Source organism: Vanellus vanellus, assembly GCF_965231255.1.
Source record: "Vanellus vanellus genome assembly, chromosome: 12".
Lineage (NCBI taxonomy): Eukaryota > Metazoa > Chordata > Aves > Charadriiformes > Charadriidae > Vanellus > Vanellus vanellus.
In genome coordinates this window covers 6,423,263-6,451,099 of record NC_138917.1, presented here as the reverse complement: position 1 = coordinate 6,451,099, position 27,837 = coordinate 6,423,263, and the positions used below count along the sequence as shown (strand labels likewise).

Sequence of the window (27,837 nt, the reverse complement as noted above, 5' to 3'; positions counted from 1 at the left end):
CTCTGCATGTTTGAGTTTGAGCTTTCTAGCATTTTAGGTGTTTCTTGTGTAGTATAGTCTAAAAATGAAAAATACGAAACTGTTAAAATAATAGTGACTTCCAGAGTGAATGCCGTATGATACCACACCATTTTTTTCAATGTGACCAAAGTTTTCTTTTTTGACAAATGATTAATCTGTGGTTATAGAACATTCAGGGATGTAGTGTATTGATAACATTTTGAAAGAAACCTACAATACAGATCTAGAATAAGTTTTATATGCCATGGCACCGAAGAAGTACCAATGCCCTTCCATTTAAGAGGAAACCCATGTTCCTTTTCAGTATGATGCCCCAGACGTGATTATTTGTCTGTTGTGGCATTATTTACAGGCCCCCAGATTCACAGATTTGAAGGCCAGAAGGGACAACTATACCCATCTAGCCTGGCTTGGGTTACACAGGCATGTTTTTCGTTCAGCAGGTCTGCACCAGGTCCCAAATCCTGATTTGATTAAACAATGTCTATTAGAAAATCATTGCATCTTATTTTGAAGTGATTCAGAGAAAGTACACCGTTGCTGTTAGTGAGTCTAAGTGCTACAAAGAAAATGCTACAGCCTTAATGTTAAAAAGTGTGTCTGATTTCTAACTTATGAAGGGTAAACTTTGAGCCACTGGCACCTTTTATATCTCTGTTAGCTAATTTCATTTTCCAGACGTTAAATCCTGCAAAGTGTTTTGCAGCTAGCTGAACAGATGGTCTCCATATTTCTTTAAGCTTTGTAAAATTTGGGTGCTAATGTGATGGCTCTGTCTAAAATTTTGTAGCTGCTTCAGAAGCCACATTCTAAAATTTCATCATAAGTGTTAGGGTTCCTCACTTGTGTTGAAAGTTCAAATTCAAATTATTTCGTATAATTTTGAGGGACAAAATTTTTATGAAGTGCAGGACTACAACAACTGCATTCACCAGATCAATATGAGTCACTTATTTTCTCTGTTTCATTGCTTAGAAAAATAATGCATGTCTTAAAGATGGCACAATTTTGACCAAAGAAAAAGGAAAAATGAAATGTAAGGAAGATGTGCAGTGTTCAGTTCTCTTCCCCAGTTTTATTCCTGCTATGCAAGAAGTTTACAACTTATTGTCTTAAATGTGTACCCATGTGTTCAGTCATATGGACAAAGAGAACAGTTTTGCCCTGTGCTATACTGTATCTTTGCATACAACTATATAATTACCCACATCTGTCTGCAAACTGCTTTACATCTGCACAAATCTGTACCCTTTCTGAAACAGGACAACAATATCCTCATTCATTTGTGAAAAATTCATGTGCTAAATATTTATTTGACTTTATGTAGAGTCATAATACTACGTAAGTGCAAAACCCTAAAGTAAGACGTGAAAGAGAGATGATGAAGGGCTTGGAGCATCTCCCTTATGAGGAAAGGCCGAGAGAGCTGGGACTCTTTAGCCTGGAGAAGAGAAGGCTGAGGGGAGACCTTATTATGGCGTACAAGTATCTCAAGGGTGGGTTGAAGGAGGATGGAGCCAGGCTCTTTTCAATGGTTCCAAGTGACAGGACGAGGGGCAATGGGCACAAGTTAGAACACAGGAAGTTCCGTTCAAATACACAGAAACACTTCTTTACGGTGAGGGTGACAGAGCACTGGCACAGGCTGCCCAGGGAGGTGGTGGAGTCCCCTTCTCTGGAGATTTTCAAGACCCGCCTGGATGCAGTCCTGAGTAATGTGCTCTGGGCAATCCTGCTTTAGCAGGGGAGTTGGACTAGATGATCTCTAGAGGTCCCTTCCAACTCTGAAAATTCTGTGATTCTGCGATTCTGTGAAAGTTACACATGCTGTAAAAATTTAATAATCTACCTTTAAAAAAATTACATTTTTCAGTGTTTGGGTTTTTTAAAGCCACATGCTATGAATTAAAAAATACTAATTAAACAAGTTAAACTAGAACGCTTTAGAAATGTTTTGAAAACAGGCATATAAAGCACTAATCAAATATAAAAAAGTTTAAATACTTTGAGCTTACTGTTTTGTATATATTTTTATCATAGTGAAGTACATTCAAGTGTTTTTATCCAAAGGATTAGTATTCTTTGCATACGTGTGCTGAAAAATAAGAAAACAGTTGGTTTGGCTGACCTGAGAAACCATTCACTAGGCACAAGGGATTCACCATAAGCTGTGTTGTGGGAAATGAAGAAGTAACAGCATTTTCTTCTCAGCCTCAAACTTATTAGTTTGTTGAAACTGTTGGGGTATGTAAAAGAACTGCTGTCACTTTAGAGCAGACAGCGAACCAAAAATTACGTGATTTTCTCAAATGAAATTCATGACTAGTGAATCAATTTCTACTAAAATAAACCAGTTCTGCATTTCAGAGATCAGGGAACTCCATGGGGTAAATTCAGTCAGTAGTTTGCGTTAGTGGTCCAGGGCAGCCAAGTATGAATGAGATTTTCATTCACTGATGAAAGTGCATAAGCTACACTTCCCTGTCCTTATAATACTTTTGTAGCCTACATGAAAGAGGTACATATTAAGCCTTATTTTGAAGCTAAGTTTTCTGTGGGCTCAGCCATGGACAGCCTGTCATACTTTCCAGGTCTTCCTATGCGTGGAGGCAGCAAAGAGAGGCAGTGGGGTCCCAGAGGGCCAGAGATGGGCAACGGGGGGTGCGGGGCTGCCCCATGACTTCTCAAAGACACAGCCAGCAACATCCAGGGATAATTCCACTAGTGGCACAAAGGGATGGGATGGGAAGGGAAATGCACAGAAAAGGGCTGAGGACAGACTAAGTGCCTTAGAGCCTTCAGAGTAGAACAAGCGGTTTGGGATTAGGAATGATCTTGAAATCACTGTACATATTGCCTAAATTGTATGTCCCTACTGATGAAGAAAGTGACTGCCTTTCTTGAGCTACACACAGACACAAATGAACAGCACAGATCTATCATAAGGAAAGGCACAGCAATCCTGTTGTGTTTTAGGATGCCTTCATTTTCCTGAAAGAGCCACCATGAGCATTCTTGAAAGTTGTGAAAATTTTCACCTGACGGTGAGACCCTCAGGTATCTTTTGGTTTTAGATACCTGAAAACCTTTTCAAAAGGCTTCATAAAAAAGGAAGGGAAAGAGAGCTTTACCAAACAGTAGGATAACATAATAGTAGTATAGCACTGATTTTTTTAATATACATAAATTACATTCCTGTAAGTTACAGTAGAACCTAGCATATCAGACACTGCCCCATCATCTGAGTCAAAAGCTATAGATGTTGTCTTAGTAGAAGTCACAAAGCATTACACCACTGGTGGATTCTGATATGTTATTTAAACAGTGCTATACTCACAGCTATGCACAACCAAATCTCTCTAGTGCTGTAACGAGCAAGGTCAACTTAGTTAGTTGAAGTTTTGGGTTTTTTTTAAATTACTTTTATAAAAACATTTAGCCCTAGGGCTTTTCATTTTCTTGGTATATCTACCACATTTCTCAGCTTTTGGTAAAAGCACACTGGAATAACTTCATAGAAGTAATTTTTTAGTTTTTGAGTGTTCCAAAGTAGACTGCCCAAGAATATATAATTTACAATGCATTTCCATTAATAAAACTGTACTGTAGGCAGAAAATAGGTGTGATAGTACTTTTCTTTTAAAATGATACCAGTTCATCACCCTGAGTCATTTTTAGGTTTCTTCGGTGAATGTTTTTTCTGCAGAGGAGGCCTGAGAGTTTGCTGGCTGGCTGAGTCTTTCCTCCTGTGTGTTTTTGGTCCCAACCACTATGGGAGATAACGTGTTAGAAATCCTTCCCACAAGCAACCTTTAACTTTAGGAGGAGAGGGTGAGAACCCTGCTCATTGAAAGACAGAGTCTCATCCAGATGATACCCACTTCTTTTGATGACAGTGATTACATGACATGGCTGACTGTGATGAGGAGTTGACTGTAGAGTTAATAACTTAGATCTCCTTCCATCCTGCTTTGCTAAAAATGAGATAAATGATGCCGCAATGAATTTTGCCCTTTGAAGGTCAGTGTCCACACTGCACATGAAACGAATCCTTGCCATTCATGTTTTACAAGAACACTATTAACATTCATGAATGTTTCAGCTTTAACCATGTGATGAGTTTGGTTAACAAAAATGCTAAGTTCTTATCTTCTGTGCATACTTATTTCACAAAGCAAATCAGCTTGTTTCTACAGGAGCATGAACCTCCTGGACTCCTGTGAATGTCTGAACATGGTGACCTGGGGCAGTGGAAGTCATTTGCAGTACGTTGTCATTTAAGCTCCATTCAGAGAAGTCTGATCAACTTGACGCTGAAAACAGCTGCTGTAGCGGAGGAGCTACTTCTACCAGGGTTGCTGAAGTTGCTGAAATTGGTGCAGTTTTTTTAGAGCTTCATAGTGTGCAAGGCTCAAAGGTCACACTGAGAGCGCTGCTTTGGAGGACTGAGAACTCCAAAGAAACTCTCGGTCCTACATAGGACTCATTAAGCTCATTGAAATAACATGCAGTCCTAAATGAGCCACAGCTTTACTTCCTCTCTGTTGTGGCTCTTGAAACTCAGAGTGTGATTCCCTCACACAATAGCAGCAAGAAGCCACAGATCGAAAGCAGCTGCCACCATGTCTGCAAAGGAGAACATGCTTCTAACAGTCTGCAGTTCCTGTCCCAGAAGTGCTGCAGCTACCGGTTTACCCCATTCAGACATGTCTCTGTTTGAGTCAGAGGTTCAAGTAACCTTCTCAGAAATGGAGCTGAAGACTAGTCACTTCAAAAGAAAAAGAAAATTAAAATACCCTGACTGTAAACCAGCCTTGGTTCATCCTCTGTCTCCCTCAGGTACGCTGTGTCTGTCACTGCAAAGCCCTATTACACTACTGTATAATCAGAGGGGGAATGAAAAGGTAGGTCTTGCTATCAGTTCTTCCGTGAGATCTGAGGCTTATCATGCAGTTCCTCTGCTAACCCCGAGGCTTACTACTCAAGTACTTTCCAAATCTTGAATAAGTGATATATCAAATACTAAATATCTGTAGGCAATCCCCAGATATCCCCTCGATGCCTGTAAGAGTGTAAGCGTTTAAATACACCTCCAAAACATACCTTTGTGATTCTCAGTACTAAACAACATCCTCAGTGCGTAACCCCGCACTTTGAAAGATCAACTGTCATTAGACTGCAACTTTTGATTATCAGAGCTGCTTGTGATCTTGGAATGGCTGCATTTTGGTGGTAAAGGGAACAACAGCAGCTGGAAACGAAGTAAGAGAGATGGTTAGGGAAAGTTCTGTTAAAGCTGTTCTTAGCTGCACAAAACCCTACAATTAATAAGGGAATCTAAACATTTTACAGAAGTGTTATGTTAAGGTAGAAATTATTTCAGTTACCTAAGGAATTCTGCCCTGTGGCTTGGGGATAAAACAGCATTAAAGAATGTTGTCCTTGGTTTGTGAACTGTACTTTGGACACATATCCTGAAACAGACTGTAGAAAATCAAGGGGTGTGTACTCTAAGATGTAACAGAAATGCAGATTGCATACCCAAAACAAAAAAAGTAGTTTACACATCTTAATTGATCAGTAAGCAAGACTTTTTTTCCTTGCATGCCAAATAGACTACAAGAGCAGCAGTTAATAGCAGGGGAGGAGAACTGCATCGTTCATGGTACATGTAGAAGGTCCAGTTCACGTTAAAAGGAGACCTGCCTTTGTTTTCTAAACACAGCAGGTTGTCAGTGGTATTTGATATGAGTGGACGAAGCACAAAAAATAACAGCAGCACAGTTGCAGAACAATTCAAATCACAGCCCACAGTAGCTTGTCAATAAGTGGTAACCATGCACACACTGCAATATTTGATACCACTTCTAAGAGTGAGAAACGTGGTATCACTGGCACTCACTAGAAATACTCTAAGTAATGTCATGTCAGAAAGCCAAAGCGTAGGATGGTCAAACAATGCAAGAAAAAGATGTGGCATCCTTTGTGGTGCTGATGACAAAGCTAGGGGACACATTATTCAATTGGGAGAAACAGCAATCTTCCATCAATTCTTCAAGCAATTCCTTGAAGCTTTCCGAGGCAGCAAGAACAGTTCATACAGGATTATGAACTACAACAGGCAGTCCACATGTTGAGCCATACTGTTCTTCGATGAAAGTGCATTCTATCAATCAGCCTAACGAAAGATTGATGAGAGTAATAATCCAAAGCTTGTGATGTGTACAGGGTGTCTTCCTTGGAGCTTGCAATTTTGGTTATCTTGATCCACTTGATAAATGCCATACAACATTATGTTTGCATAGACCTTCGTCAGCAGGGAGAGATGACAAGGCCACCTTGGCACTCCTGCTTTATCTCTCATTTCATGCAAGTGCATGCCAGTGCATGGGAAAGGCAGTGGAAGTAATTTGCTGCTGGTGAGAAGGCAGCGGGGGAGACGGCAGGAAGGCGGCAGATGAGCCTCCTTCCAACGGCCTCCAACAGTCTTTGTGGTGGAGGACACAGGAGGTGCAGAGCACTCTGATACTCCTTAGCTGCTGTCAGGTCCCACAAGCAGCCTGGCCGCTGTGTAGTCTGATGGTGTATTTATACTTCAGCTTCCCTAAAGTACTAACCCATCAGTGTTACGTACAAACCAGCAGGTTCTGAACCAAAGGGAAATCAGAGGAAGGAGCTGATCCAAATCACCTGGGCTCTGAAGGCAGTGCTCAGCCCTCTGATGCCAAACAATTTTGCTCTGAGACACCCACGGTTCCCACAGTTAATTGATGATTGCCACTCCTGACACCAAGAGACAAATAAAATGTGGCAGTGAGAAGGCCATAAAAGCCAGCCAAGGGCCTTACCCTTTTTATTTTATTAAGAAACATGAGTGTTTCTGTGGGTGTAAAGTGCCTTTAAGACTTCTTTCTTGAAGTATGTCCATCCTTCCTGGACTCTTGTATCCATAATCATTCTATGATTCTATTCTATGATTCTATGAAAGAGACGCTTCTTCCCCCGTATATGTAAAAATCCATTATCAGACACAGCTTTCTCTGGGGTGTCTGTTGCATCATTTGTGTATCATCAGCACACAGATGATTAGGGCTTCTATTGTACATAAGACATTAAAAGGCCATGAAGGTAAATAACAGGAACATTCAGTGTTACCAAGTTTTGGAATCTGAATTGTCTATTTTCTATTTAATTGTGTGTCCCACACTGTGTTTTTATATATAAAGACAGAAAAGCAGTCATTTTGCATTTGCACTGTAAAAACTTAATTTTTTTTTTTAAATATTCACCTCTTCTGCAGCCAAAGAGCTGAAGCTGATACCTATTGCTTCTTTCAGTTTCCTCTTACTTTTATCACTGTTTCCATACTGTGGGTATTTTGCTGACTACACAAATACTGTATACTATTATGTATTAATCAGCAGCATATAGTCGTATTAGGTATATAATAGTGACTACTTGCAAAAAACATTGTCAAATTCCTCATCACCTTTACCATCTCTTTTTCTGACTGTTACAGTACATTGGTTCTGACATTTCAGCACAGAAGAAAATTATGAACGAGTGGTAATGTTTAATTACACAAGAATGGAAGCTGCTTTTCAACTTTTCACATTTTTGGATTGTGAAAATCTTCAGTTTGTGCACCCAGACTCTATTACAATCTTGCTTCCAGTTACTGCAGCTGAATTGCAAAGTTTTAGCTGCCCCTCATCAGCCAGTATTTATTCCTTCAACAACTTCCAGATTATTTCCCCTGCAGTCATGTGAAGGCGTTTTAGTACATAAAGGTAGTTTTCCCTAGAATTCCTAGTGCTTAATTTGGGTTCCAGAAAGTCTCCATCCTCCTCCCTATATGGATTTTGATACTTGAGTCATATTCCTATTTAATTTGAAGCTATGAATGTTGTACCATTACTGAACCTCAAAGGTTGCTACTTCCTCTAAGATAAGTTCAACCACTTCTCAGCAAATAAGGTCTTCTCATGCTGTGTCACCCTAAATTCATGCATTCATGTTTGCACCGGAGTCCACTATTCCTTCCTTACATTAATTAACAAAAAACTTTGTGATCATCTTTGCAGTCTAAGAGTCTCAAATTCCGTTTATGAGCCCAGTAAGCATTACTGTGCATTTTCTTTCCATCTGAACTGTATTTAGCAGGAATTCCCCAGCACCTCTCCTGTCAGATTTCCTGTGCTAAAACACCTGAAACCTATCGCAAAAAGATTTCTGAAAGACAAATTCATCGGGTGTATTAATGTGATAATGTGATTTTATATTTTGCAAAACAGTTCTTTCTCCAAAAAAGGAAATTATTTAATGGCTTCAAAAATATTATTAGAGCAAATTTCAACTGCATAACATTTAAATGAAAGCCTATTACCATAGTCAAACAAATTTTACAAAGTAGTCTTTTGAAAAAACATGTAATGTCACACTTTATTTTGTAATATCTCTCTTATTACCAAGACTAATAAGATACATAAGCAAAGCTCTCTCCTTTGTAGTTAGCCTGACAGCTGAGAACAGTTTCCAATACCAGTGCTCATTGCAGTGACTGCAAAGGGATGTCAAGAAAAGGTAATTTTGTATCTGTGAAAGAATTTAACAAGTTGAGCTGTCCAGTTAGAAATTAGACTGTTTATATTTCAGTAATCACCCTTTCTAGGAAAAAAACCAATACAATAGCAACTTGATGGGTTTGTTAAAACTTAGTAGCTTTTTAACGTATATTCAGGTAAGCCCTTTCAAAATTGATAAATGTTTATTAACAACCCTGTACAGCATTAAGGAAGCCTACCAAGACCATCCAAAAATGTAAATACAGAAAAGTTGTAGATAAACCCTTTAAGATGCTGAAATGCTTTTCTCATAGAAGTAGGAGAAAGTTGGTTTTGTTCATTAGAAACACTTTATTACACTAATATAACTTTCTACTGACTCGATCATTTGCCTTATTCTGTGCATTTACTCAAATGTTTACTAGTTTATCTCTTTTACCCCAGTTATTAGCCAGAGCTATGGCAATGAGCCAAAACTTCATTTTTATTATGCATGTTTGCTTCAATGTTACTTCATCACCTCCTCCCTTCTTCTACTCTTTTGTTTGCTTCTACCTCCTGTTGCGTCTTGTTGGCAATCTACACTGTCAGGTCCCTAAAACAGAAATGGACTTACTCTGTGTCTGAACTGGAACCCACTACTCTGATTTGTCCTTTAGTTTGCAAGGACACTAATTAACAATGATTAGCAATTAGAGTACCAGAATACAACTTGTAAGGCAAGTATGTTTGTGATCTCTGCAGACCCTATCAACATTTTAGTCAATACCTATGTTTGTTTAATGACTGTAGTAAGTACGGAACTAAGAACTGCCATACGAGGTCAGACTAAAGGTCTGTGTAGCTCAACATGTTGTATATTCTAATAGAAATTAGTACTGGATGCTTAGGAAACAGCATCTGTAGAGTAAGTGCTGCCCTTGCTCTACCCTCCTAGCTTCTGGTGATTAGCAGATTTTTTTGTACTGAAAGGTATAGAGGGACCTATCCTCCAAGAAGCTGTTTTACCATTCTTTGAAACCATTTACAGTTCTGACTTCCACAACATCCCATGGCAATAAGTTCCAAGATTGAAATACTGGGAAAAAGTACTTCCTCTGTCTCAGTCTTCTGTCTAATCATTTCATTTGCTGCATGCCTTTTTTTGTGCAATGAGAAATCACATTCATCACTGGATTAACTAATCATCCCCCATGTGTCTTTTCCATAGTATTCATATCTTCCTCAATCACTTCTGCCAGCCAGAAAGTTGTCATAAGGTGTCTTTTCACTGACAGCCAGTCTGTACCCTGCTGGCCCTTCTCTGTGTTATTTCTAGTTCTGTGTTCTTCTTGAAGTGGGTGCAATACTGCAGATGTGGAAGCACAATGGTATCCCTCAGTGACAAGATGGTGATCATCTTCCGTTTCATTCTCAATTGCTTTTTTGAATAACACCCACAATTCTCTTTGCTTGAGGTTTACCTCTGATAAACAGTAGGTTTCAACTCCCATTAGGAGCGGAAACTAAACCAGAAAACGTGTTCCATCTGAAGGGAGGGCAGTCACTACTCTCCAAGAGAGTTCTGTTATACAAACGGTGCTGTGCTAAATGGGGATCACGGGGAGATTCACTTCAAAAGCATGCACCTGATCCAAATTTAAATACTAAAGTAGACACACCCAAAAACTTTCCACAACAATTCCAAGATCTCTCCTGAATTGTAACAGCTTCTTCAGGACTCATTGTTATGCATGTATAGTCAGGATTATCTCTCCTTTGATCATTCAGCTTGCATTTATAAACACTGTTTCAGCTGCTCTCATCCAGCTCATCACTGTCAACCTTTCTCTTGACAATGCTAATAATAATCTATAAATTATCAGCAGTAAATGGAATTCTTTTCAAATAATTGATGATTCCGTTGTATAACACAGGTCCCAGTACTGATGTTTGGACGCTCTATCATAACTACCCTTTGTTGCTTCTTCTCTGTGAACCAGGTAGTCTAAGCGATGCCCAACCCTTGTGGACCACAGCTTTGTTTCATTAGCAGCCGCTCCTGTGTGATCTCACCAGAAGGTTTTTGAAAATCCATTACACCAGTCAGAGCCATTTGTATCTACATATTGACTAAGAGTTCTGCGACGTGTTACTTTCCTCTAAAAATTCATGTTAACTCTTCTCCAAACCAAGACATGTTCACATAGATGTGCTGATTCTATTTCTTTTGATAGGTGCTACTAACTTGCGTGCAATGGAGCTCAGACTTAGTAGTGCGTAGTCCCTTGCATCCCTTCTTAATCCATTGGGTGCTGAGCACATGTAAGCGATTACATTATTATAAGATGATTTCAAATAAACCCCACAAAATCTAAATAAATGCAGCAAAGTGCCTTATAGAAGAAAATATCTTCATTGTTCCTGTTTTGACCCTCTGAAGGAATGGGCTGCGAGTTTTGTGGGTAGTCTGTGAGAAATCTAGCAAAGCCCAAGTGGAGCAACTGCTATTTTCAAAGAAAGAAAAGTGTCTTTCCGAGAGATGTTTTCAATACTGTTTTTGCTTTATTGTTTTGTTGTAGCCTACCAATCATGTTGCTACTGTTTACAATTCTGCAAGAGTCAACCTATTTCCCCTTCTTTGGTAAGCCACAAGAAGAATAATTTTTTCCTACACAGGTCAATCATTTCAAGTTACCGTGAAAGTTTTTAGAGACATAATAGACTTGCTACAATATTTTATATTACGACTGACAATGAGATAGTATTGAAATAGCATTGGAATCTACATTTTCTCTGTGTAATAGAAGAAAACAGATTGAAGCGTATTTCCCTTCAGCTTTGCAATACTACCAGTCTAAAGTTTTGACAATAAGAGTGTGACATTGTTTTTCAACAGGCCAAAAGGACTATTTTCCTTTTGTCAAAAGCAGAATAGTCTTATTTACATGAATGTAAATCAAGCCAGCATCCACATATCCCACTATTAGTTGCCCTACATTGCAAATATTTCACTTTAAATTGTTTGATATACCATAGTGTTCTAATACTTTAAACACAAGGAACGGTTAACTATTTAATTAATCTTTTTTGCCAGTGTCAGGATACCAGTGTCATAAAATGTGCGGTAGAAATTGTCTGAAAAATACATGGGTAGGGAGGAACAACAAAAAGGGGTTGCACTGATGAAAACGTACACAGCCAAGAAACTGTAATACCGTTAAAAGTCAAATGAATGGACAAAGAAATGCTATTTAGAGCATAGCTGGCCATCACAATTACTCCATTGATTTAAAAAAAAAAAAAATTAGTCAATTTCTTTCAATACTAGACCACATTTAAATTTTGCCATTATTTGAAATCCCTCTCTAAATATATACATTAACTTCCAGAAACAATTACTAACCAATGAGTTTACTGCCGGGTTTTAATTTTGAATCAAAGACCGACCAAAAGTAAAGCACTCTATTTGTCTTTCAGAAAGTATTAGAAAAATGTATGTTGTTTTAATTTTCACATAGGTGGGAACACTGAACCTGGACAGCAAAGGGAAGCATGTTCAGTTCAGTGTCTTTGGTGGTGGGAAAATCTTCACTGCATCCTCAGACTTTGTGGAGTGATACAGAGTGTATTTTCAGTAGCCCTTCCAAGCAGGAGTATGCTTATGATGTGTATCTTGAGATAAACTACACTTGATCCAGATAAAACACCTCATCAGGATTGTAACAAAGCAGTAACATGGATAAGGAATCAATTGGTTTTCAGTATCCCAAAATATGCCAAGCAGTTTACAATGTAATGAGGAAGTTGGATTTGTGGTAACAGAGTGACGTTGTAGGTAAACAAGACAGTCATTATGTGCATTGTAATGTTCCATATGCGGCTGGACGCTGGAATTTCTTAGTAAGATAATGAATATTGCCAGAGTTATCCAGTTATGCTTTTGAAACTCACTCGGTATCTTTAGTTTGGAGAACTACAAGACCTGGGCAGAAAGGACCTCAGGTTAACTCTTGGGTTTAGACCTCGCTTTAATCTATTGTCCAGATGATTGCACAGTTTAGGATCAAAGAATACTGTCTGCACTGCAAATCACACCTAATTTGGAATAGAGTCCCAAAAACTTTCATCAGGCAGAAATCATCCAAGATTTCTATCGACTGAGGTCGATATTGGTCACAGGTTACCTTATTTTGAGGACAGCTGTCTTCTAAAAACCGATTTTGATAATAGATCAATGACAATGTATAAAGAAATAGCTGATTCTTCGAAATAGTTGTTAGGAAAGCTTTTCCACTGGAAAGAAAATAAGGTGTTATTTACAGATGCTTAGCTGGTGGGAACAAGCCCGGTATTACTGAAATCTGCATTGAACCCATAGTTGCCATTCTACAGAAGGGGCAGGTGCTTAACTCTCTTCTGTACTCCCCAGATCCTACCTCAAAGTCACTGTTTTCTCCTTGTTAAATCAGTCTTGTTCCTTCAACATGGAACTGTTATATCAATAAAGAGGTTGATTTAAGTTAAGAAATAATAACGTTTATGCCAATATACCATCTTCTTACAAGTCACCTCTGTCTTAGAAGATACATGTGTGAAATACTTTAAAAATAGATTTCTGCTTTCCAGTTCAATAAGCAGGTTTAAGTAAGTGTCTCCAAAAAAGTGACTCCATTGAAAGAGATGCAAGATGGAAAGCCACTATGCTCAAAAACTTGCATTCCCTCACTTTTACAAAATCATTGTAAAACAATGATTTTCTAAATTCTGCATCCGCAAACCAAACCTAACCTCCAAGAGTTCAGCCGTGTTCTCTCCAATCTGCATGTCTCCGCATGTAATAAAGATTCAGCAGCCCAAGCAGTGCCATTATTATCTTCAAGTTTTGACTTTGCTGGTACCTGAGTGCAGGTATGAATGGGAGATGTTGTAACTCATCTGGAAATACATTATCTTTCCGGTGGATCACGTGCACTAAAATAAACCACGGCTCATTCTTACACAGCTGCATAAACAGACTATGATTTAAGTGAAACTTGTCACTATGGTGGACAAGCCTCCTATCCACAGGCACTGTACCATGTCAGTGAGAAGATGCCATTTCTTAAAACATCACTTTTCAACAAAGAGGAATGCAAAAACTGCTGAGTTTTATTATTGTGATCCAAAAATATATGCATGAGACGGTCCCCTTCAGAGATTTAGCTATAATCTTTAGATCACTTACCTAAGGTGTTGTAATATAATCTGACATAATGTTAAAATAAGATTTTAGATTTCAACATCATCATCCCTGAATGTCTAATTGCATTCATTGTACATAAACCCCTAAAATATTAAATAAAAAAGCAAAGCATCAGTGAGCTTCATGAGCATCTCTATGCTACTGATAACCGATTCATATATTCATTGATAAAGTGGAATTTTATTGCAGTAACGGGATGCTCTGTGCTAGGAAAAATAAAGTTAGGTGCACCGTTCACATTGATTTTTTCCCCTCTAAAGCCATCTCATATACTTTTAATACCAGAGCCTTTGTGAGAGAACTATTTGGGTTCAGATAATATGAGAACTAAATTGTACATGAAAAATAAAAAATATTACTTCAAATTACGGACAACTTTAATGTGAATCAACAAACTTGGTATTTAAGAGTAAATACATTACCCTTTCGGTTTGCTACAAAAAATTAATGAGGATTTCCTACCAACACATCCAACAGTGTATTTGAATCATAAAACAAAATAGGGCTCACTTATTGAAAGCCACTGCGAATACACTTTTGTCAGTCCTTAATTTTCAGGTTACCTCTTATGAGAAAGGGGGGGGGGGGGGGGGGGAAGGAATATTCCATGAGTCTTTCACCCACTCAAAAAAGCTTGAAGTCATAAGCACATGGTGAAGCAAAGCCAAACTAGTATTTTATATAGCCTGAGAATTACACTAAAATATATACAACATTCCTTGTTAAAGGAAAAAAAAAATACTCAAAAATAAAACTTCAAAACTAACTTCTACCATATAATGGTAGTAACTCTCTTTTGATGTCAAGTGTCTTGGTTCTAATACACAAATCTAGAACTAATTACCGGCGAACACAGAATTCCCAATGGCTGTTCTGTTGCTTCTAGAATAAATTGGTACCTGTTTCACAGTCCTAAAAGAAATATAATAGGAGGTATTTCACCTGATTAGAAGCCATTTCTAACTAGAAAAAGGCACCTAATTAGCCAAACACTGAGATTATTTTGTCTATGATCTTACTTTGCTTCAATATAAAGGTGTTAATTGAATTTATCTTTAAGTTTAAAAGGTTGAAAAGCGTTTTAAAATAACACAACAGTAGAAGATGAATGAACTGAAAGAATAAATATGCACTCCTATTTCCAAAACTTAAAATTTTATACTTAAGTTTCCTGAGTGCCACCAAAATACGAGAAGTTTGTATAGGTAATGCACACTGTACTTTTTAATGTGCTTTATCATGGCTCCTAGATCGTGACTGGCTTTAACAAAAATAAATTTGCCACCACTATAAATACTCCGAATTGCGGAAGTAATTATTGTCTTATTTGCTGAAGTTCAGTAAGACTCCTTGAAGGACTCACATATTACTAATGCAGTCAAAGAGGAATCAGGAGCGTAGTATACCTTTGGAATGTCACCATAAGCCCCAAATTATTTATTTACACCAATAGCCCTGATTTATTTTAAGTTAAAATCCTGGAACTGTTTAATGGTCATCCTGCCATGCATATAATGTTTTACTTGTTCAGGAGGACAGAAAAGAATTCTGTATCCAAGCAAGAATGAAGGTGTCAGCTCTGAAGGCACAAATGACTTCATCTCACCTGCTAACGGGTGTGGGACACCACAGCTGTAACAGCTTCTTTCTAATGAGTCCCTTTGATACAGTTGGTTTTCTGGGACAAGAAGGAGCAGGGAGGCAAACTGAGTCGTTTTTTAAGTGAAGCTACTACCATCTACATGCTTGCTACCTACTCGACATATACACTCTTCAGCATTCTAGACCTTTCTTCTGACCTCCATCATGGAGAACTTCACAGGCGAGATACAAAATGTAGACGGATTGATAATCAAAGCCCTGCACATAATTTTTCCCCGCATGTCTCACACATAGATGAAGATTTTACACCATGAGCAACTGAGAAGGTCGTATTCCAAACACCTCACACAACAAGGAACGAATAGACGTACTTCCACTCACCTGTTCTGGTGGATACAATTCTTCCATGTATACAACGATAAGCAAAAGTAGTTCAAACAGAGTAACAAGGAAAGGAAGTGATTCAGAGGCTTTGAACCACAGTACTAACAATTCACATTCATCCATGCAGATGTCTGCAAAGTGACCGGGCCTAAAACCGACTGCAAACTGGGTTGTAACTCTGCTCTCTCACAGAACACCTCCATGCCCGGTGACTACCTGAGCAGCATCACCCATATGCCACACGGCAGTACTCAATGCACAGCCCACATCCAACTGCCAAATGTCATCGTCTTATACCACAAATATCATAAAAAAGCAGAAATTTTTAATGATGAGTAGGAGCTCAACCAGCACGGCTACCATTAGCCTAAGAGATACTAGCTTTATTTCCTTCCAGAACTAATCCACACATCTGAAGATAACATAGACAAGACCAGGCAAAGATCCTCTATGCATCCCATAAGTTAATAATACAAAATTGTATCACAAACTTTTTCAGGTCAAAGTTGATCTTCACAGAACTCCCACTGGCTACACCACAGTCACAACGGCAACACAGTTGACATGCAATATCCTTAAAATGGCAAAGAAATATGACAGCACAAAATGGTGGGGAAAAGGTCAATGATACTATTCAAATCATCGTGTACTTCTGATAATTTAACACCACGCAGGAGAGCGTAAGTGCTGTTCACTTGAAGGGAGGCCTGTGTTCCACTCAGCAAAATAGACCTAATAGAGCAACATCGTCTCTTAACTATGACCTTTGTTAAAGACTCTGAAAGACCATGACAAAGTAAAAACTGTCTACATAAAACCTGCCAGATCCTCCACTTCTCTTACTGAAGACCCTACAGCTGGTCTTTAACATCATCAAATGGAGAGTAAGTCCAACCACATCCAACGAACTGCAGCAGCAATTCCACACCCAAGCACACCCCGATGGTTGAGCAGCACCTAATCATCAGCACCCAGCTCTGACTGGAAGGCGATTGTTTCTGTCCTAGCCCTTAAACTGCGCGCTCCAGACAACCACAACACAAATGGCCATTTCACCAGGGAACGCGAAGCCCGAGGAGGTGCTCCACACCAAGACGTGTAGGACATCCAGTCTTGTTAAGTTTTTTTAGATGGTGGACTTCCACCCTGGTTCCACTAACTGGAGCTGGATATTTCAAACGTGGGGGTCCAGCCTTTCTCATTTTTAATTTCTGCCTTTCGCCCTTCTCCTTCTCTGGCCCAGGAAGAGCGGCTAGACTCGTTCTCAGTTTGGGCACTAGAACTGGGTGCCTGAGGTTAAAATTTGGCTGGGGCTCGCCGACTGCCTGCCAGCTCCTTTTTCTCTCTCCCTCCCCCCCGACCTGGAAACCGGGCGGCCGTCGCCCGATGCATCGCGGCTCTCCCCTCCGCTGCGGCCGGGCGGGGGGGACGGGACGGGGACACGCACACGCCCCACATGCCGGGCTGGGGAAGGGGCTGGGGGGGTGGTCCCTCCCGCACCCCGGGCTGCCCGGCCCCGCCGGAGCGGGGCCCCCACCAAACTTCGCAGCCCGGCGGGGTGCCGGGGGAACAGCGCGGCCGCCCCCCTCCCTCGGGCCCGGCCCGGCCCGGCCGCCGCCCCCGCAGCACCCCGGGAGCGAGGTGAAGCAACCTGGCGCCGGCTCCTGCACTTTGCACAGCGGGCGCAAGAGCCGCCTCCATCCCTGCGCCTCCCGGCAGCGCTAAGGCGCATTTTTTCGCACTAATCTGCACATTCAGCACGTCCAGAGCGCCTATGACTTTACCTGGACTTTCTCCACTCTCCGGGCTCATCACACCGCGATCGCCTCCCCATCCTACCGCTAACTCTCGCTCTCCTTCACTCCTTCCTCCTTCCCTCTTGCAAGGCCTGCTAAGATCAAGCCCGATGGAAAGTAGAGAGAGAAAGAGAGAGAGGCAGAGGGAAGGGAGGGGAGCCGCTCCATCCCCCCCCTCCTCACCCCCCCACCCCGGCACACACGCCAGCCCTTTTCCACCCACCCCAGCCCTTCCCTCGGCGATTTCCTCCGCTCTTCGGCAACTAAGAGGGCTCGGCGGAGCGGCTCCCGAACGCGCCACCGCTGCCCTCCGCGCCGCCCCGGCCGCCGGCGTCCCCCCCTCCAGCCCCACCGACTCCCCCCCCCCACCCCTGCCCCGCGGCCCCCCGCTACCTCGTAAAGGTCCCCTGAAGCCATGCTGGGTTGCGGGACTGGGCTCCTCCGCGCCGTCTCCCTCTCTCCACCTCTCCCGCTCCCCCCCTGCTCGCTCTCTCTGTTGAGTAAACTGTGTTTTGCAGAATGACAGGCTTTGGGGCTGGCTGTGCGCAGAATCAGAGGCGAGGAGAGGCAGAGAGGCAGGCGGCGGGGCTGGCGTAACCAGCAGCAGCTCCGGGAGCCGCGTCTCCCCCGCGGCGGCGGGGCCGGCGCACACCCCCCACCCCCCCTTCCCACCCCGCCCGCCCGCCGCCACCCTCCCCGCCCCGGGAGGGGAAGGGACACGGGGAACGGGGGAACGGGGACCAGGACGGGTCGTCGTCCCCCCCCCGCCCTGCGCCCTCCGGCAGGGAAAGTCCCGGGGCTGCTCGGGAGGGCGGCCTCCTCTTCCTCCTCCCCCCCACCCCGCTCCGAGCCGGGAGCGCTTCAAACTCTTTCCGCGGCCAAATTAAATAAATAAATTTTTTTTTTTTAATTATTAAAATAAGGATGGGGTGGCGGGGGGGGGGGGGGAAGGGAAGGAGCGGCCGCGCGGCGGGGAGGGCCGCGCCGCCCGCCCAAGGTCACCGCGGGGAGAGGCGGGCGCGGGGCCGGCTCCCCGCCGCCGGCCTCGGGCGGCCCTGCCGGCCACCTTCCCGCCCCCTCAGCGCCGCATGGCCGCCCCACCCGCCCCATGGCCATCGCCGAGGAAAGGGAGGTGGTGGGGTCCCTTCCGCCAGCGGCCCTCCTTCCCCCACCCCCAGAGGGGCAGCCTGAGGAGGGCGGTGGGCTTCAGGGCCACTGCTCACCCACCCTCCGCTAAGTGGGGAGAGGCCTCTCCCGCTCACTTGCAGCCATTTTGCAAATTAGCCAGCCCTCTCCAGGAAATGGAAGCCACCCACCTCCAGCCACCTGGTCTTCACGTGGAGGCACTGGGTGGACGGTGTTTTGAGGTGGCTGTGGGACGTGGGGTGGCACAAAGCTGTTGGCCATTGCTACATTGGCACCTTCTGGGGCCTCTTTTGTGAGGAAAAGGTCTGCCCCATAGCCACTGGCATTCTGGTGGCCCAGCATGGCGGCTTACCTGAGGGAGGGGCCTCTGTGAAGATGGCGCCAAGCAAGCCGGGCAACATCTCGACCTCCCGCCTGCTTTTATCGGTCATCACTGCCCAACACCTCCTGCTCGGGGATTCCCAACTGAGGATGTTACCTCGTACCAACTTGGCCATGAGTGAAGACGAAGTCGCTCGTCGTGAGAGGAAGCCCTGCTTTCCACCAGGCACGATGGAGTCCTGAGGAGACAGGAGGCGGCGTGCAGCAAAGGGCCCTTGGTGTGACGCCATGGCCACTGCGAAGCAAAGGGCTGTGCTTTGGTGGAAACCGCTCAAGTATCGAGTCGTGTTCCTGCAGCTTCACACTGTGAAGGATTTGTTTTTCCAGGTAAAGCGTTGCTCATCTGCTCAATATTATCTTTCTTGATATGAAGGAGCGCCATTAGGGTGTGCTCTGACCAGCTCTTCACACCTTGGCTTCTACACCCCATGTTCTCCCCTCATAGCTGCCCAGTGGTAGGCGTTCCTGACACCACGTGCTGTGCAGTCTGGCTTTGCCATGGTCATGGCTTTCGTTCGTTTTCATTGTGTTGGCATTTTTTGTCACTTGATTTCAGTCCTTTGTGTAACGCTGCACTCCACGTTGACGTGGGACTTGGCACTGCCCAGGCTGAGCGGTGGGTTGGAGCCGGTTATTGAGTATAAGAAGTGGCTCGGCATGGTTAATAAATGTCACTAGTATCGAGCGCTGAATTATTTCTGAAATTTCATTTATGGCCAAAAGCCCTAGCGCAGTCCAAGTGGGGTGAAGCTGAAGACTCTTCCAACTGAGAGGATTCCTGTTTGAAATATTGATAATGGGTATTTTATTTTGAACATTGTCACCTTTTACCATGAAAGTAGGAAATAACACATGCACATCCAGCTCTTGATTGACCCCATCTCCTGATCTGTGAATATTACCTCTGGTGATTATGAACTTGCCAGCTAACCAGTTTAGTATTGACTTACAGTTCAATAAAAACTATCTTACGGTAGTGTGGAGCTCAAAGATGTTTATGGTTTCTGTGGTCTGCTGGGTGGTGGGATAATGTTGAATTCCTAAGGACAAGCTACTCTGCTTATGTAAAACGACTGTTTTTTCATCTTCGCTGAAGTAACGGGAGGGTTGTTCTCTGCTTTCCTATCTGCCAGCCATATTTGGGTTGTTGGGATTTGATATTTGAAGAGTAAAATCTTGAAAGGATTAAGAAATACTGCAAATGACCCATGCCTTTAGCAGTTTTAGTAATTAGTGCAGAAAAATTTCTTAATTCCCAAGAAATGCATTACTTAATAATCACACCCTATAGTTTCTTCTTGATAAATCAATTATTTTGTCTTGTTGTAAAGTGACTTTTATTGTTTACAGTAGTGAATCAGCTCTTTGGAGTGCTCTTTGCGCAGAATATTCCATTGATAAGTAGACATTTTAATACATTTCTCTTCAAAGTCTGGTTCATTGCACCTATTACTTTGCTGCTTTCCACAGCAGTAAACAAAATGGCAGTCAAATCCAGTGAGTCATTTTTCAGATGCATTCCAAAATACTCCTTCCCTGAAACTGTTGGCTTTCTTCATAGTATCAACTCTTTCCAAAGGTGACTTGAATGAATTAAAAAATGTCCCTTCCCAAGCTATAGAAGAATATACATCTTTTCTTTCCAGACAGGTCTAATAATCAGACTGTTCTTTCTGGGCTTTGCTGTTACTCTGCTCTCAGACAGCTTAACTTAGAACAACCCACCCTGCACCATATTGGAAGAAATCTCCATGACCTGGTCTATGTTGTAGTACATTTCATTTCATTTTACAATGTTTAGAACACATTAACACTGTCAATATTGTTGTTGTAAGATTTACAATCCAAACAAATATTAGTTTGGAAGTTTTGAAAGGATGAATGCTTTAGTGAATACTTTGAAGAGGGGAAACATCTTTTTCCTGATTACTCATTCCTTGTTTTAGAGTACACAGTCCCTTGGGATGCAGTGGTCTGTGAGTCAATAGTGAGGAGCAGAAAGAGGACTTTTGCGATTGTCAAGCCCAGGAAAAGTTGATTGTGGTTTCAGTGTATTTCCCTGTCATTTAGCAGAAAACAAGGTTTTAAGTTTTAAAAAATACAAGTGACCTTCATTTGCCCAGCAGGTCTCTATTGTGACTAGTCAAGTCATGCGGTATACCTCTCAGTCTTTTGGAAAAAATAGAAATATTTAAACTTACTACAATTTTTTTAAAAGTTTCTGATAACAGATTTTCTGGAAATACATATTTTCCAATTTTAATTGCCTTTAAATGGAAATATCTTTACTCTGAAATGAAATTGCTGCAAAATCCAGATTTTTGTACAAATTACAAACTCTAAACTCAATGTTTTTGCTAAATATGTGATTATTCATTACTCTTATTGTTTCGCCGCCTTCTCCTATTTCCCATCCCAAGAGAGCAATGCAAGCAAGGGAGGCATTCCAAGTACGATACGTCACATTTGAACACTTCTTTTGGTTTGGAGGATGCTCTGGTTTCCACTACTTTAATTACAGGAATTATCTCTCAGACTGAATAGACTTAAACCCAAAACTATTATATTTCAGAAAGCTAAAATACGGTTGTCATAGCTGTGCCATTGATTTGTTATCGATTGTTTAGTCAGTCTGTCCAGTGCTATGCAAATACTGTAGATACTGTACAGTCAATAATACAGTTCCCCCAAGGAGCGTACAGCCGAATTTTGGCAGCCAGCTCTATGAAAAGTCGCTGTAAAGGACTGCATTGTCTCTTGAAGAGGAAACTGAATGATGGGCGAGAATAATTTGGTAAATGGAGAAATTGAGAGAATTCCTCTGCTAAGGTATGAAAATTAAATGAGAAAAGGGTGAAAAAAAGGCATGAGTGAGAGGAAGGAGAGAAGGATGAGGAACTAAAGGTGAATGCAAGGAGAAAGCCGTGCAAAGCCTTGGCTGTGTGAAAAAATGGGAGGCAAAAGGGAATGTTTTAGCAACAGCAACTGGAAGTGAAAGCGGGGACCAAGGTCACAAGATGTCTACCTCTAACCAAAGAAGGGAGGTTGACCAGAACATGGAAAAAGCCAGTGAGGGTGAAAATGAAAGACAGTGTTTTAGCAAGTTCATAAAGGAAGAGTTGACAGGAAATAGTGAGTAGCTACAGCAGGCAGAGGAGAGTCGCTTATGATGCCACTGTTCTGGCTGGGTGATAGGCAGGATAATGGATTTCCTAGAGCTTGGTACCATGATGGCTATATATTCACCTGTTAGGCCTGAGAGCGCGCTAAAATACTGCAGGAAGCTTGTCAGAAAAATTATCCAAGATATGAAGTCAAATAGGAGTTGCAAAACAAGATGAGGATGTCCTTAGGGTACCTATAGTATCTAAAAATTAGAGAATAGATGAACGTGAAAGGAAAATAGGAAGGTGCTTTTTTTTTTTTTTAAATAATCGATTTACATTATTTTGTGACAAGAAGAAGTAGACTCGGGAAAAGCCCAATATACTTTGCCCTGTGCTATGCTGTCTTTGCAAATAAACAAGTAGTTGTGATTGATTGATTCTGAATCTAAATTAACGTCTTCCTCCAAACCCTTCTTTGGATCTTGTAACATGCAATTACTTATCGTCAAGAGGAGGCATTTGAAATAGAATGTGAAATACCACAGTATAATGAAACAAACAATAACATATAGAAAACAAAGTAATGTGTATTTGTTGGTGTACAGCATATGCTGCAGAATAGAACTTTTCTAGGGTTGAAAGTATACTTTAATGGCAGTTATTCTGAAAACCATCTTTACTTCTTACAACTTTATGGTTCTGTTGTATTAAGTATGGCAAACATAGTTTTGCCTTATTTTGGGAAGGGGAAAAATGAAACTTTGACCAAGGATACATGAAAAAATGGGTGCCAGCTAAGATATAGGGAAGAAGATTTTAATACAGTAATACTTCATATGGGAATCCATATGATGCAGTTGTATATACTTGTCACTATCCATCTAGACTTAGAAAATAAGGATGTCCCATTGCTTAGCACATATTTGCTTGTTGGTTACTTTCAATGGGAAATATTTCACATTAAGTATAATGTGTGCCCTGGTTCTGTGAGCTGATTCATGTGGTCTGTTGATTTTAAGAGATCTCTGTGCAAGAATGAGGATCAGTTCATTGCAGTAATTTTAACAGACTGACATCACGTGAAAAAGAGTGATGGAGAAAAAATTAAAGCACAGAATGGTATGTCACAGGAGAAGGAAACAGAGATCATGTACACCATTGCAGGAAAAAAAAGCGAGTACAGAAATTACCCTGCTAGAGGAGACTTTGCTGGAAAAACAATATTTTCCAAAACCAGGTGTCTTGGTTTCAGTTGGGATAGAGTTAACTTTCTTACTAGCAGCTGGTATGGTGCTGTGTTTTGGATTTGGGATGGGAAATAGCATTGATAGCCCACTGGTGGTTTTGGTTGTTGCTGAGCAGTCAAGACCCTTTCTGTTCCTCACACTGCCCTGCCAGCAAGCAGGCTGGGGGGGCACAAGAAGCTGGGAGGGGACACAGCCGGGACAGCTGACCCCAACTGACCAAAGGGATATTCCTTACCATGTGGTGTCATGTTCAGTATATAAAGTTGGGGGAAGAAGAACGAAGGGGGGGACACACGTTCGGCGTCCCAAGTCACCATTACACCTGATGGAGCCCTGCTTTTCTGGAGATGCCTACCAATGGGAAGTAGCAAATGGATTCCTTGTTTTGCTTTGCTTGCGTGTGCAGCTTTTGCTTTACTTATTGAACTGCCTTTATTTCAACCCAAAAGTTTTTTCTCACTTTTACTCTTCCAATTCTTTCCCCAGTCCCAGCTGGGGAGGGTGTGCGAGCGGCTGCGTGATCCTATTTGCTGGCTGGCGTTAAACCACGACACCAGTACAAGCAGTGTTCCATAACAGCAGTCACTGAAGAAAACCTGGTAGTGAGTAAGACTTTGCATCAGATAGAAGTGGCTCAGAATTGGTTTCTGGTGTGAGTCAGCAAAGGTATGCTTTCCATGGATTATTATCACAGCCACGTAACAGCCGTTGTAAAAGATGCTTTACCAGGACACAGGCTTGTTCTGGAGCATAAGTGATTAGGTAGGGCCTCATTCAAAAAACATGGAAACGATTGGAAGTATTCTTTTAACCTCTGTGAACTTAGGTGCCTTCCACACCTGTTCATCTCTCCTTTTTCTGGTTCCTCTTGCTATACAGTATCATTCACCATCTTACTTTATGAAACTAGAACCATGTCTGGCAACAAGGATTGAAGTTAGTTGTTATTGCGTCTTTTCTTATGTTGAAAATTAAGATAGCTTTGTCTTTGTCTCAACAAATTGATTCTTTTGCCAGTACCTCCCAATGACACCAAAAATAACGTCTTTCCATGTTCTGCTCGCTCTTGTTTGCAAATGTCGTTTTTCCACCTGACATGTCATAGATAATAGGAATGTGCCAAAACATTCCTGTTGAAAGATTTGCTAACTTTCCAACTAATGCACAAAAAATGGGAAAGCATAGATCATGTAGCAATAAATTTCATATGGGAACACTTGTGTATACAGAGCTTTCAAAATTGATGGCTCAACAGTTGAATTTTCAACGGATTTAGGAGATCATGATATACATGAAGCAGGAGCAAATGGCATACGTGGTTTTCTTACATTGCTGCATATCCCGAACATCAGGTAAGAGTCCAGTATTAGAGACTTTATGGCCTTATTTTTATGTGGGTAGAAATAGAAGTGTGAAGTGGGTATCTCAAGTGGTTTCTTCTGTTAAGCAACAAATGATGGTGTGTAAACACCTAAGAATGTTATAAGTTGTAATGCAAGGTGGGATTTGAAACTTGCGCAGTGCCAATTAAAGGAAGTCGGGATAAGTTTTGTTAGTATTAACTGGACAAGGTGTTTTAGAATCATTATAAAGAATCCATAAATAGCAAGATGATAGAAAACACTGTTAGATTTAGCTGACTGGAAGATTCTTTTAAGGGAAGACATCTTGACAAATTCAGTATGGTTTACACATAGAGTATATGTAATATTCAGAGCCATCACAGTGTATTACAGCACATTAGTAAGCTAATGGATTTTTTCCCTGAAACTTTGCTCTATAAAAATGGCACTGAACTAGCAAAATCTACTAATACACAAATATGCAGGGTTAAACATCTAGGTGTATAATTTTGCTATATTAAGCAATACTGTGTTTTGTGATTTATTTTTTTTTTTTTTTTAATCATGGACTCATCTTGTATCTCTGTATTTGCCACTTACAATACATCCTCTGTATAGCTAGGCTGGTCACGAGGGCTGCACAATGAAAAGGAATATCACCGCATGATTATAACAATAACTCTGAAACTGTGCAAAGACACATAACATTTCAGAAAACTAAAAGAATAATTCCTTACTAATGAGAGACAAAATGGAGCCTGATCCATTTATGGACACGATTACATAATGTCCATACTTGTGAGGATGGAGAGCCTGAACCAGAAGGTGCCTCCAAGTCTGTTTTTCTGGGTTTACAGGCAAAAACTCCATAATACACTGGAAATGTTTAAAAGATACATACAATTATTAGAAAAGCACAGAATAGTGGTGGTTGGAGAAGACCTCTGTGGATCATCTAGTCCAACCGTGCAGCTCAAAGCAAAGTCATCTAGAGCACATTTGCTCATGACCATCTTCAGTTGGGTTTTGAATGTCTCCAAAGATGGAGATTCCACAACTTCTCTGAGCAACCTGTTCCAGTGCTCAACCACCCTCACAGTAAAAAAAGTTTTTCTTATATTTCAATGGATATTTAAATTAGATTTCATAAAGCTAAATTTAATCAGTTTATTTTTTATGAGATTTCTAGTAAGTATTTTGAAAATGTTTTAGTATCTTGAATGTGATGATCTGAAAACTGAAATGTATCACGACTTGATTATTCTCAAGATCATGGCAAATTGCATAGTGGGGGATGAAATCTGTATCCCAACTCTCAGGCCCTTGCTCCAGCAATTGCTAGGGTTATCTGTGGCATTGTTTCTGATTACATTCTTTAAGGAGAGACTTCTTTTTGCAGTTACAGGATTCTAGGGCCCTGGGAAATTAAGTTAGATTTCACTCAAGAAAATGCATATGTATTGTATTTGAGTATCATAACACAGCTCAAAATAGTATTATGAGCTAGTAAAGGATTAACTACTCCTTGCCTGGAAATTTAAAACAAAGGGCTTTCAGATCTTGACAAAATGGGAAAAGCTCATTGTGGTACTGGGAGAAGTAGCATTAATTTTGTCTAATTTTAATTTAGAAATTATTTCTATGCCTAGTTAGCTAGAGTTACTAACGGCACACTTTTTATAAGATGTATGTATTTAGAGGGGTTTTGTTTAGGAGCACGGAAGCTAAATTTTAAAGGAATATTTTTCTTTTGTTATTTTGCTAAGATGTTTTATGTTTTGAAATAATCTATGTTATATGGTGCCTTATCCTACAGGCTGCACTTTAAAAATATGTAAATACATCATGCATGTTAATTATTTTTTATTATAGATGCCTTTAAATACAAGCTAGTGGAACTCTCCATTTACATATAAGGGCTGTTGCTGGGTTTGGTAATGTCTCTAAGAAGAGAATTATACTCACTGTGAATGAATATGCAACAGGCGCTACATTACAGTACATACTTAACTATGCTAATCCTTAGGACTACTTTTTAGGGTAAGGGCTATAAACCAGGCCTTATAGGACCTACTCTTTGCATTGCATTTGTTTGTGGGAAGAGTACGCTTCACAAGCATACGTACCCAGTTTTTGACAAAGAACTTGCAAAACGGTAATGTCTTGTTCTTAGACTTTATTCTAATTTGTTTTATACTCTCATTTTTATTTTTAGACATTAAACATTCTCAATTTAGAATTATCAAGAATTTAACTCTATTTAGTTTTTGCACCTTGACCAGTGACTTTTAAAAATTTTAAATCCATTTGTGGTACTGATTTACAAATAATGAACAGTTTAACTTTTTTTAGTGTCTCTAACAGAGTGTGTCAGTATAGATGAGATGGCAGCCAGCGCACGTGTGGTAGGCATGGACTGGCCCACAGTCTCCATAATAGGGCTTTCTTAAAACGAAATGGACTGACAGAGTTAAAAGAAGTAAATGAAAAAGCCTAGTTTTAATTTGGAAGACATTAATTTATCAGTGTGAATCAAGAGTAATTATTGAAAAATCACAGAATGTAAAACCTGAGTAGAGATGAGAATGAGGTCTGTACCTCTTCACTCAAACCCAAATTTCCTACACGGTCTGGTTGGAACCAAGCAAGTCGGAGCATATTAAAAGCCAGAACCTGAAAGCTAGACTTCCACTGAATTTAAAGTAATGACTTCAGTATAGCAACAGCAATTCACCTTCCCTGAAATTCTGGCCTGGAGTCTTTAACTGGAGGTAAATCACATATTGGTAGGAACCAAAGGACTTGCTCCCAGCTCACCTCTCACCACTTAGTGTTACTCCGTGTTATTTTAGTTCAATAACAGTGCATTAATTTTACTTCTTCATCTGCTCTCTTGGCAGCATGTTACTTCTGGTTCAGAGTTTCCTGAAAGCAGAAGTTGTGTTTTTGTTTCAGCTTGGCATTCTGGTCAGTTGTAGTTGTAATTCTCATTGACTTGTATTAGTGTGTGTTCCCTCTATTG

At 41.0% G+C, this 27,837-nt stretch overlaps 1 protein-coding gene across 1 annotated transcript in view; it reads right to left on the bottom strand.

Annotated features, from left to right (window-relative positions):
* CDYL2 (chromodomain Y like 2) overlaps nucleotides 1–18,230 on the bottom strand; it is a gene marked incomplete at its 3' end in the record, with an annotated part of 57,707 nt that extends 39,477 nt beyond the window's left edge. The window contains exon 1 of the mRNA XM_082489320.1: nucleotides 17,985–18,230. Coding sequence (XP_082345446.1) covers nucleotides 17,985–18,008 — 24 coding nt within the window. The 5' untranslated portion in view covers nucleotides 18,009–18,230. The remainder of the gene's footprint in view (nucleotides 1–17,984) is intronic.
* Nucleotides 18,231–27,837: the final 9,607 nt, after the last annotated feature.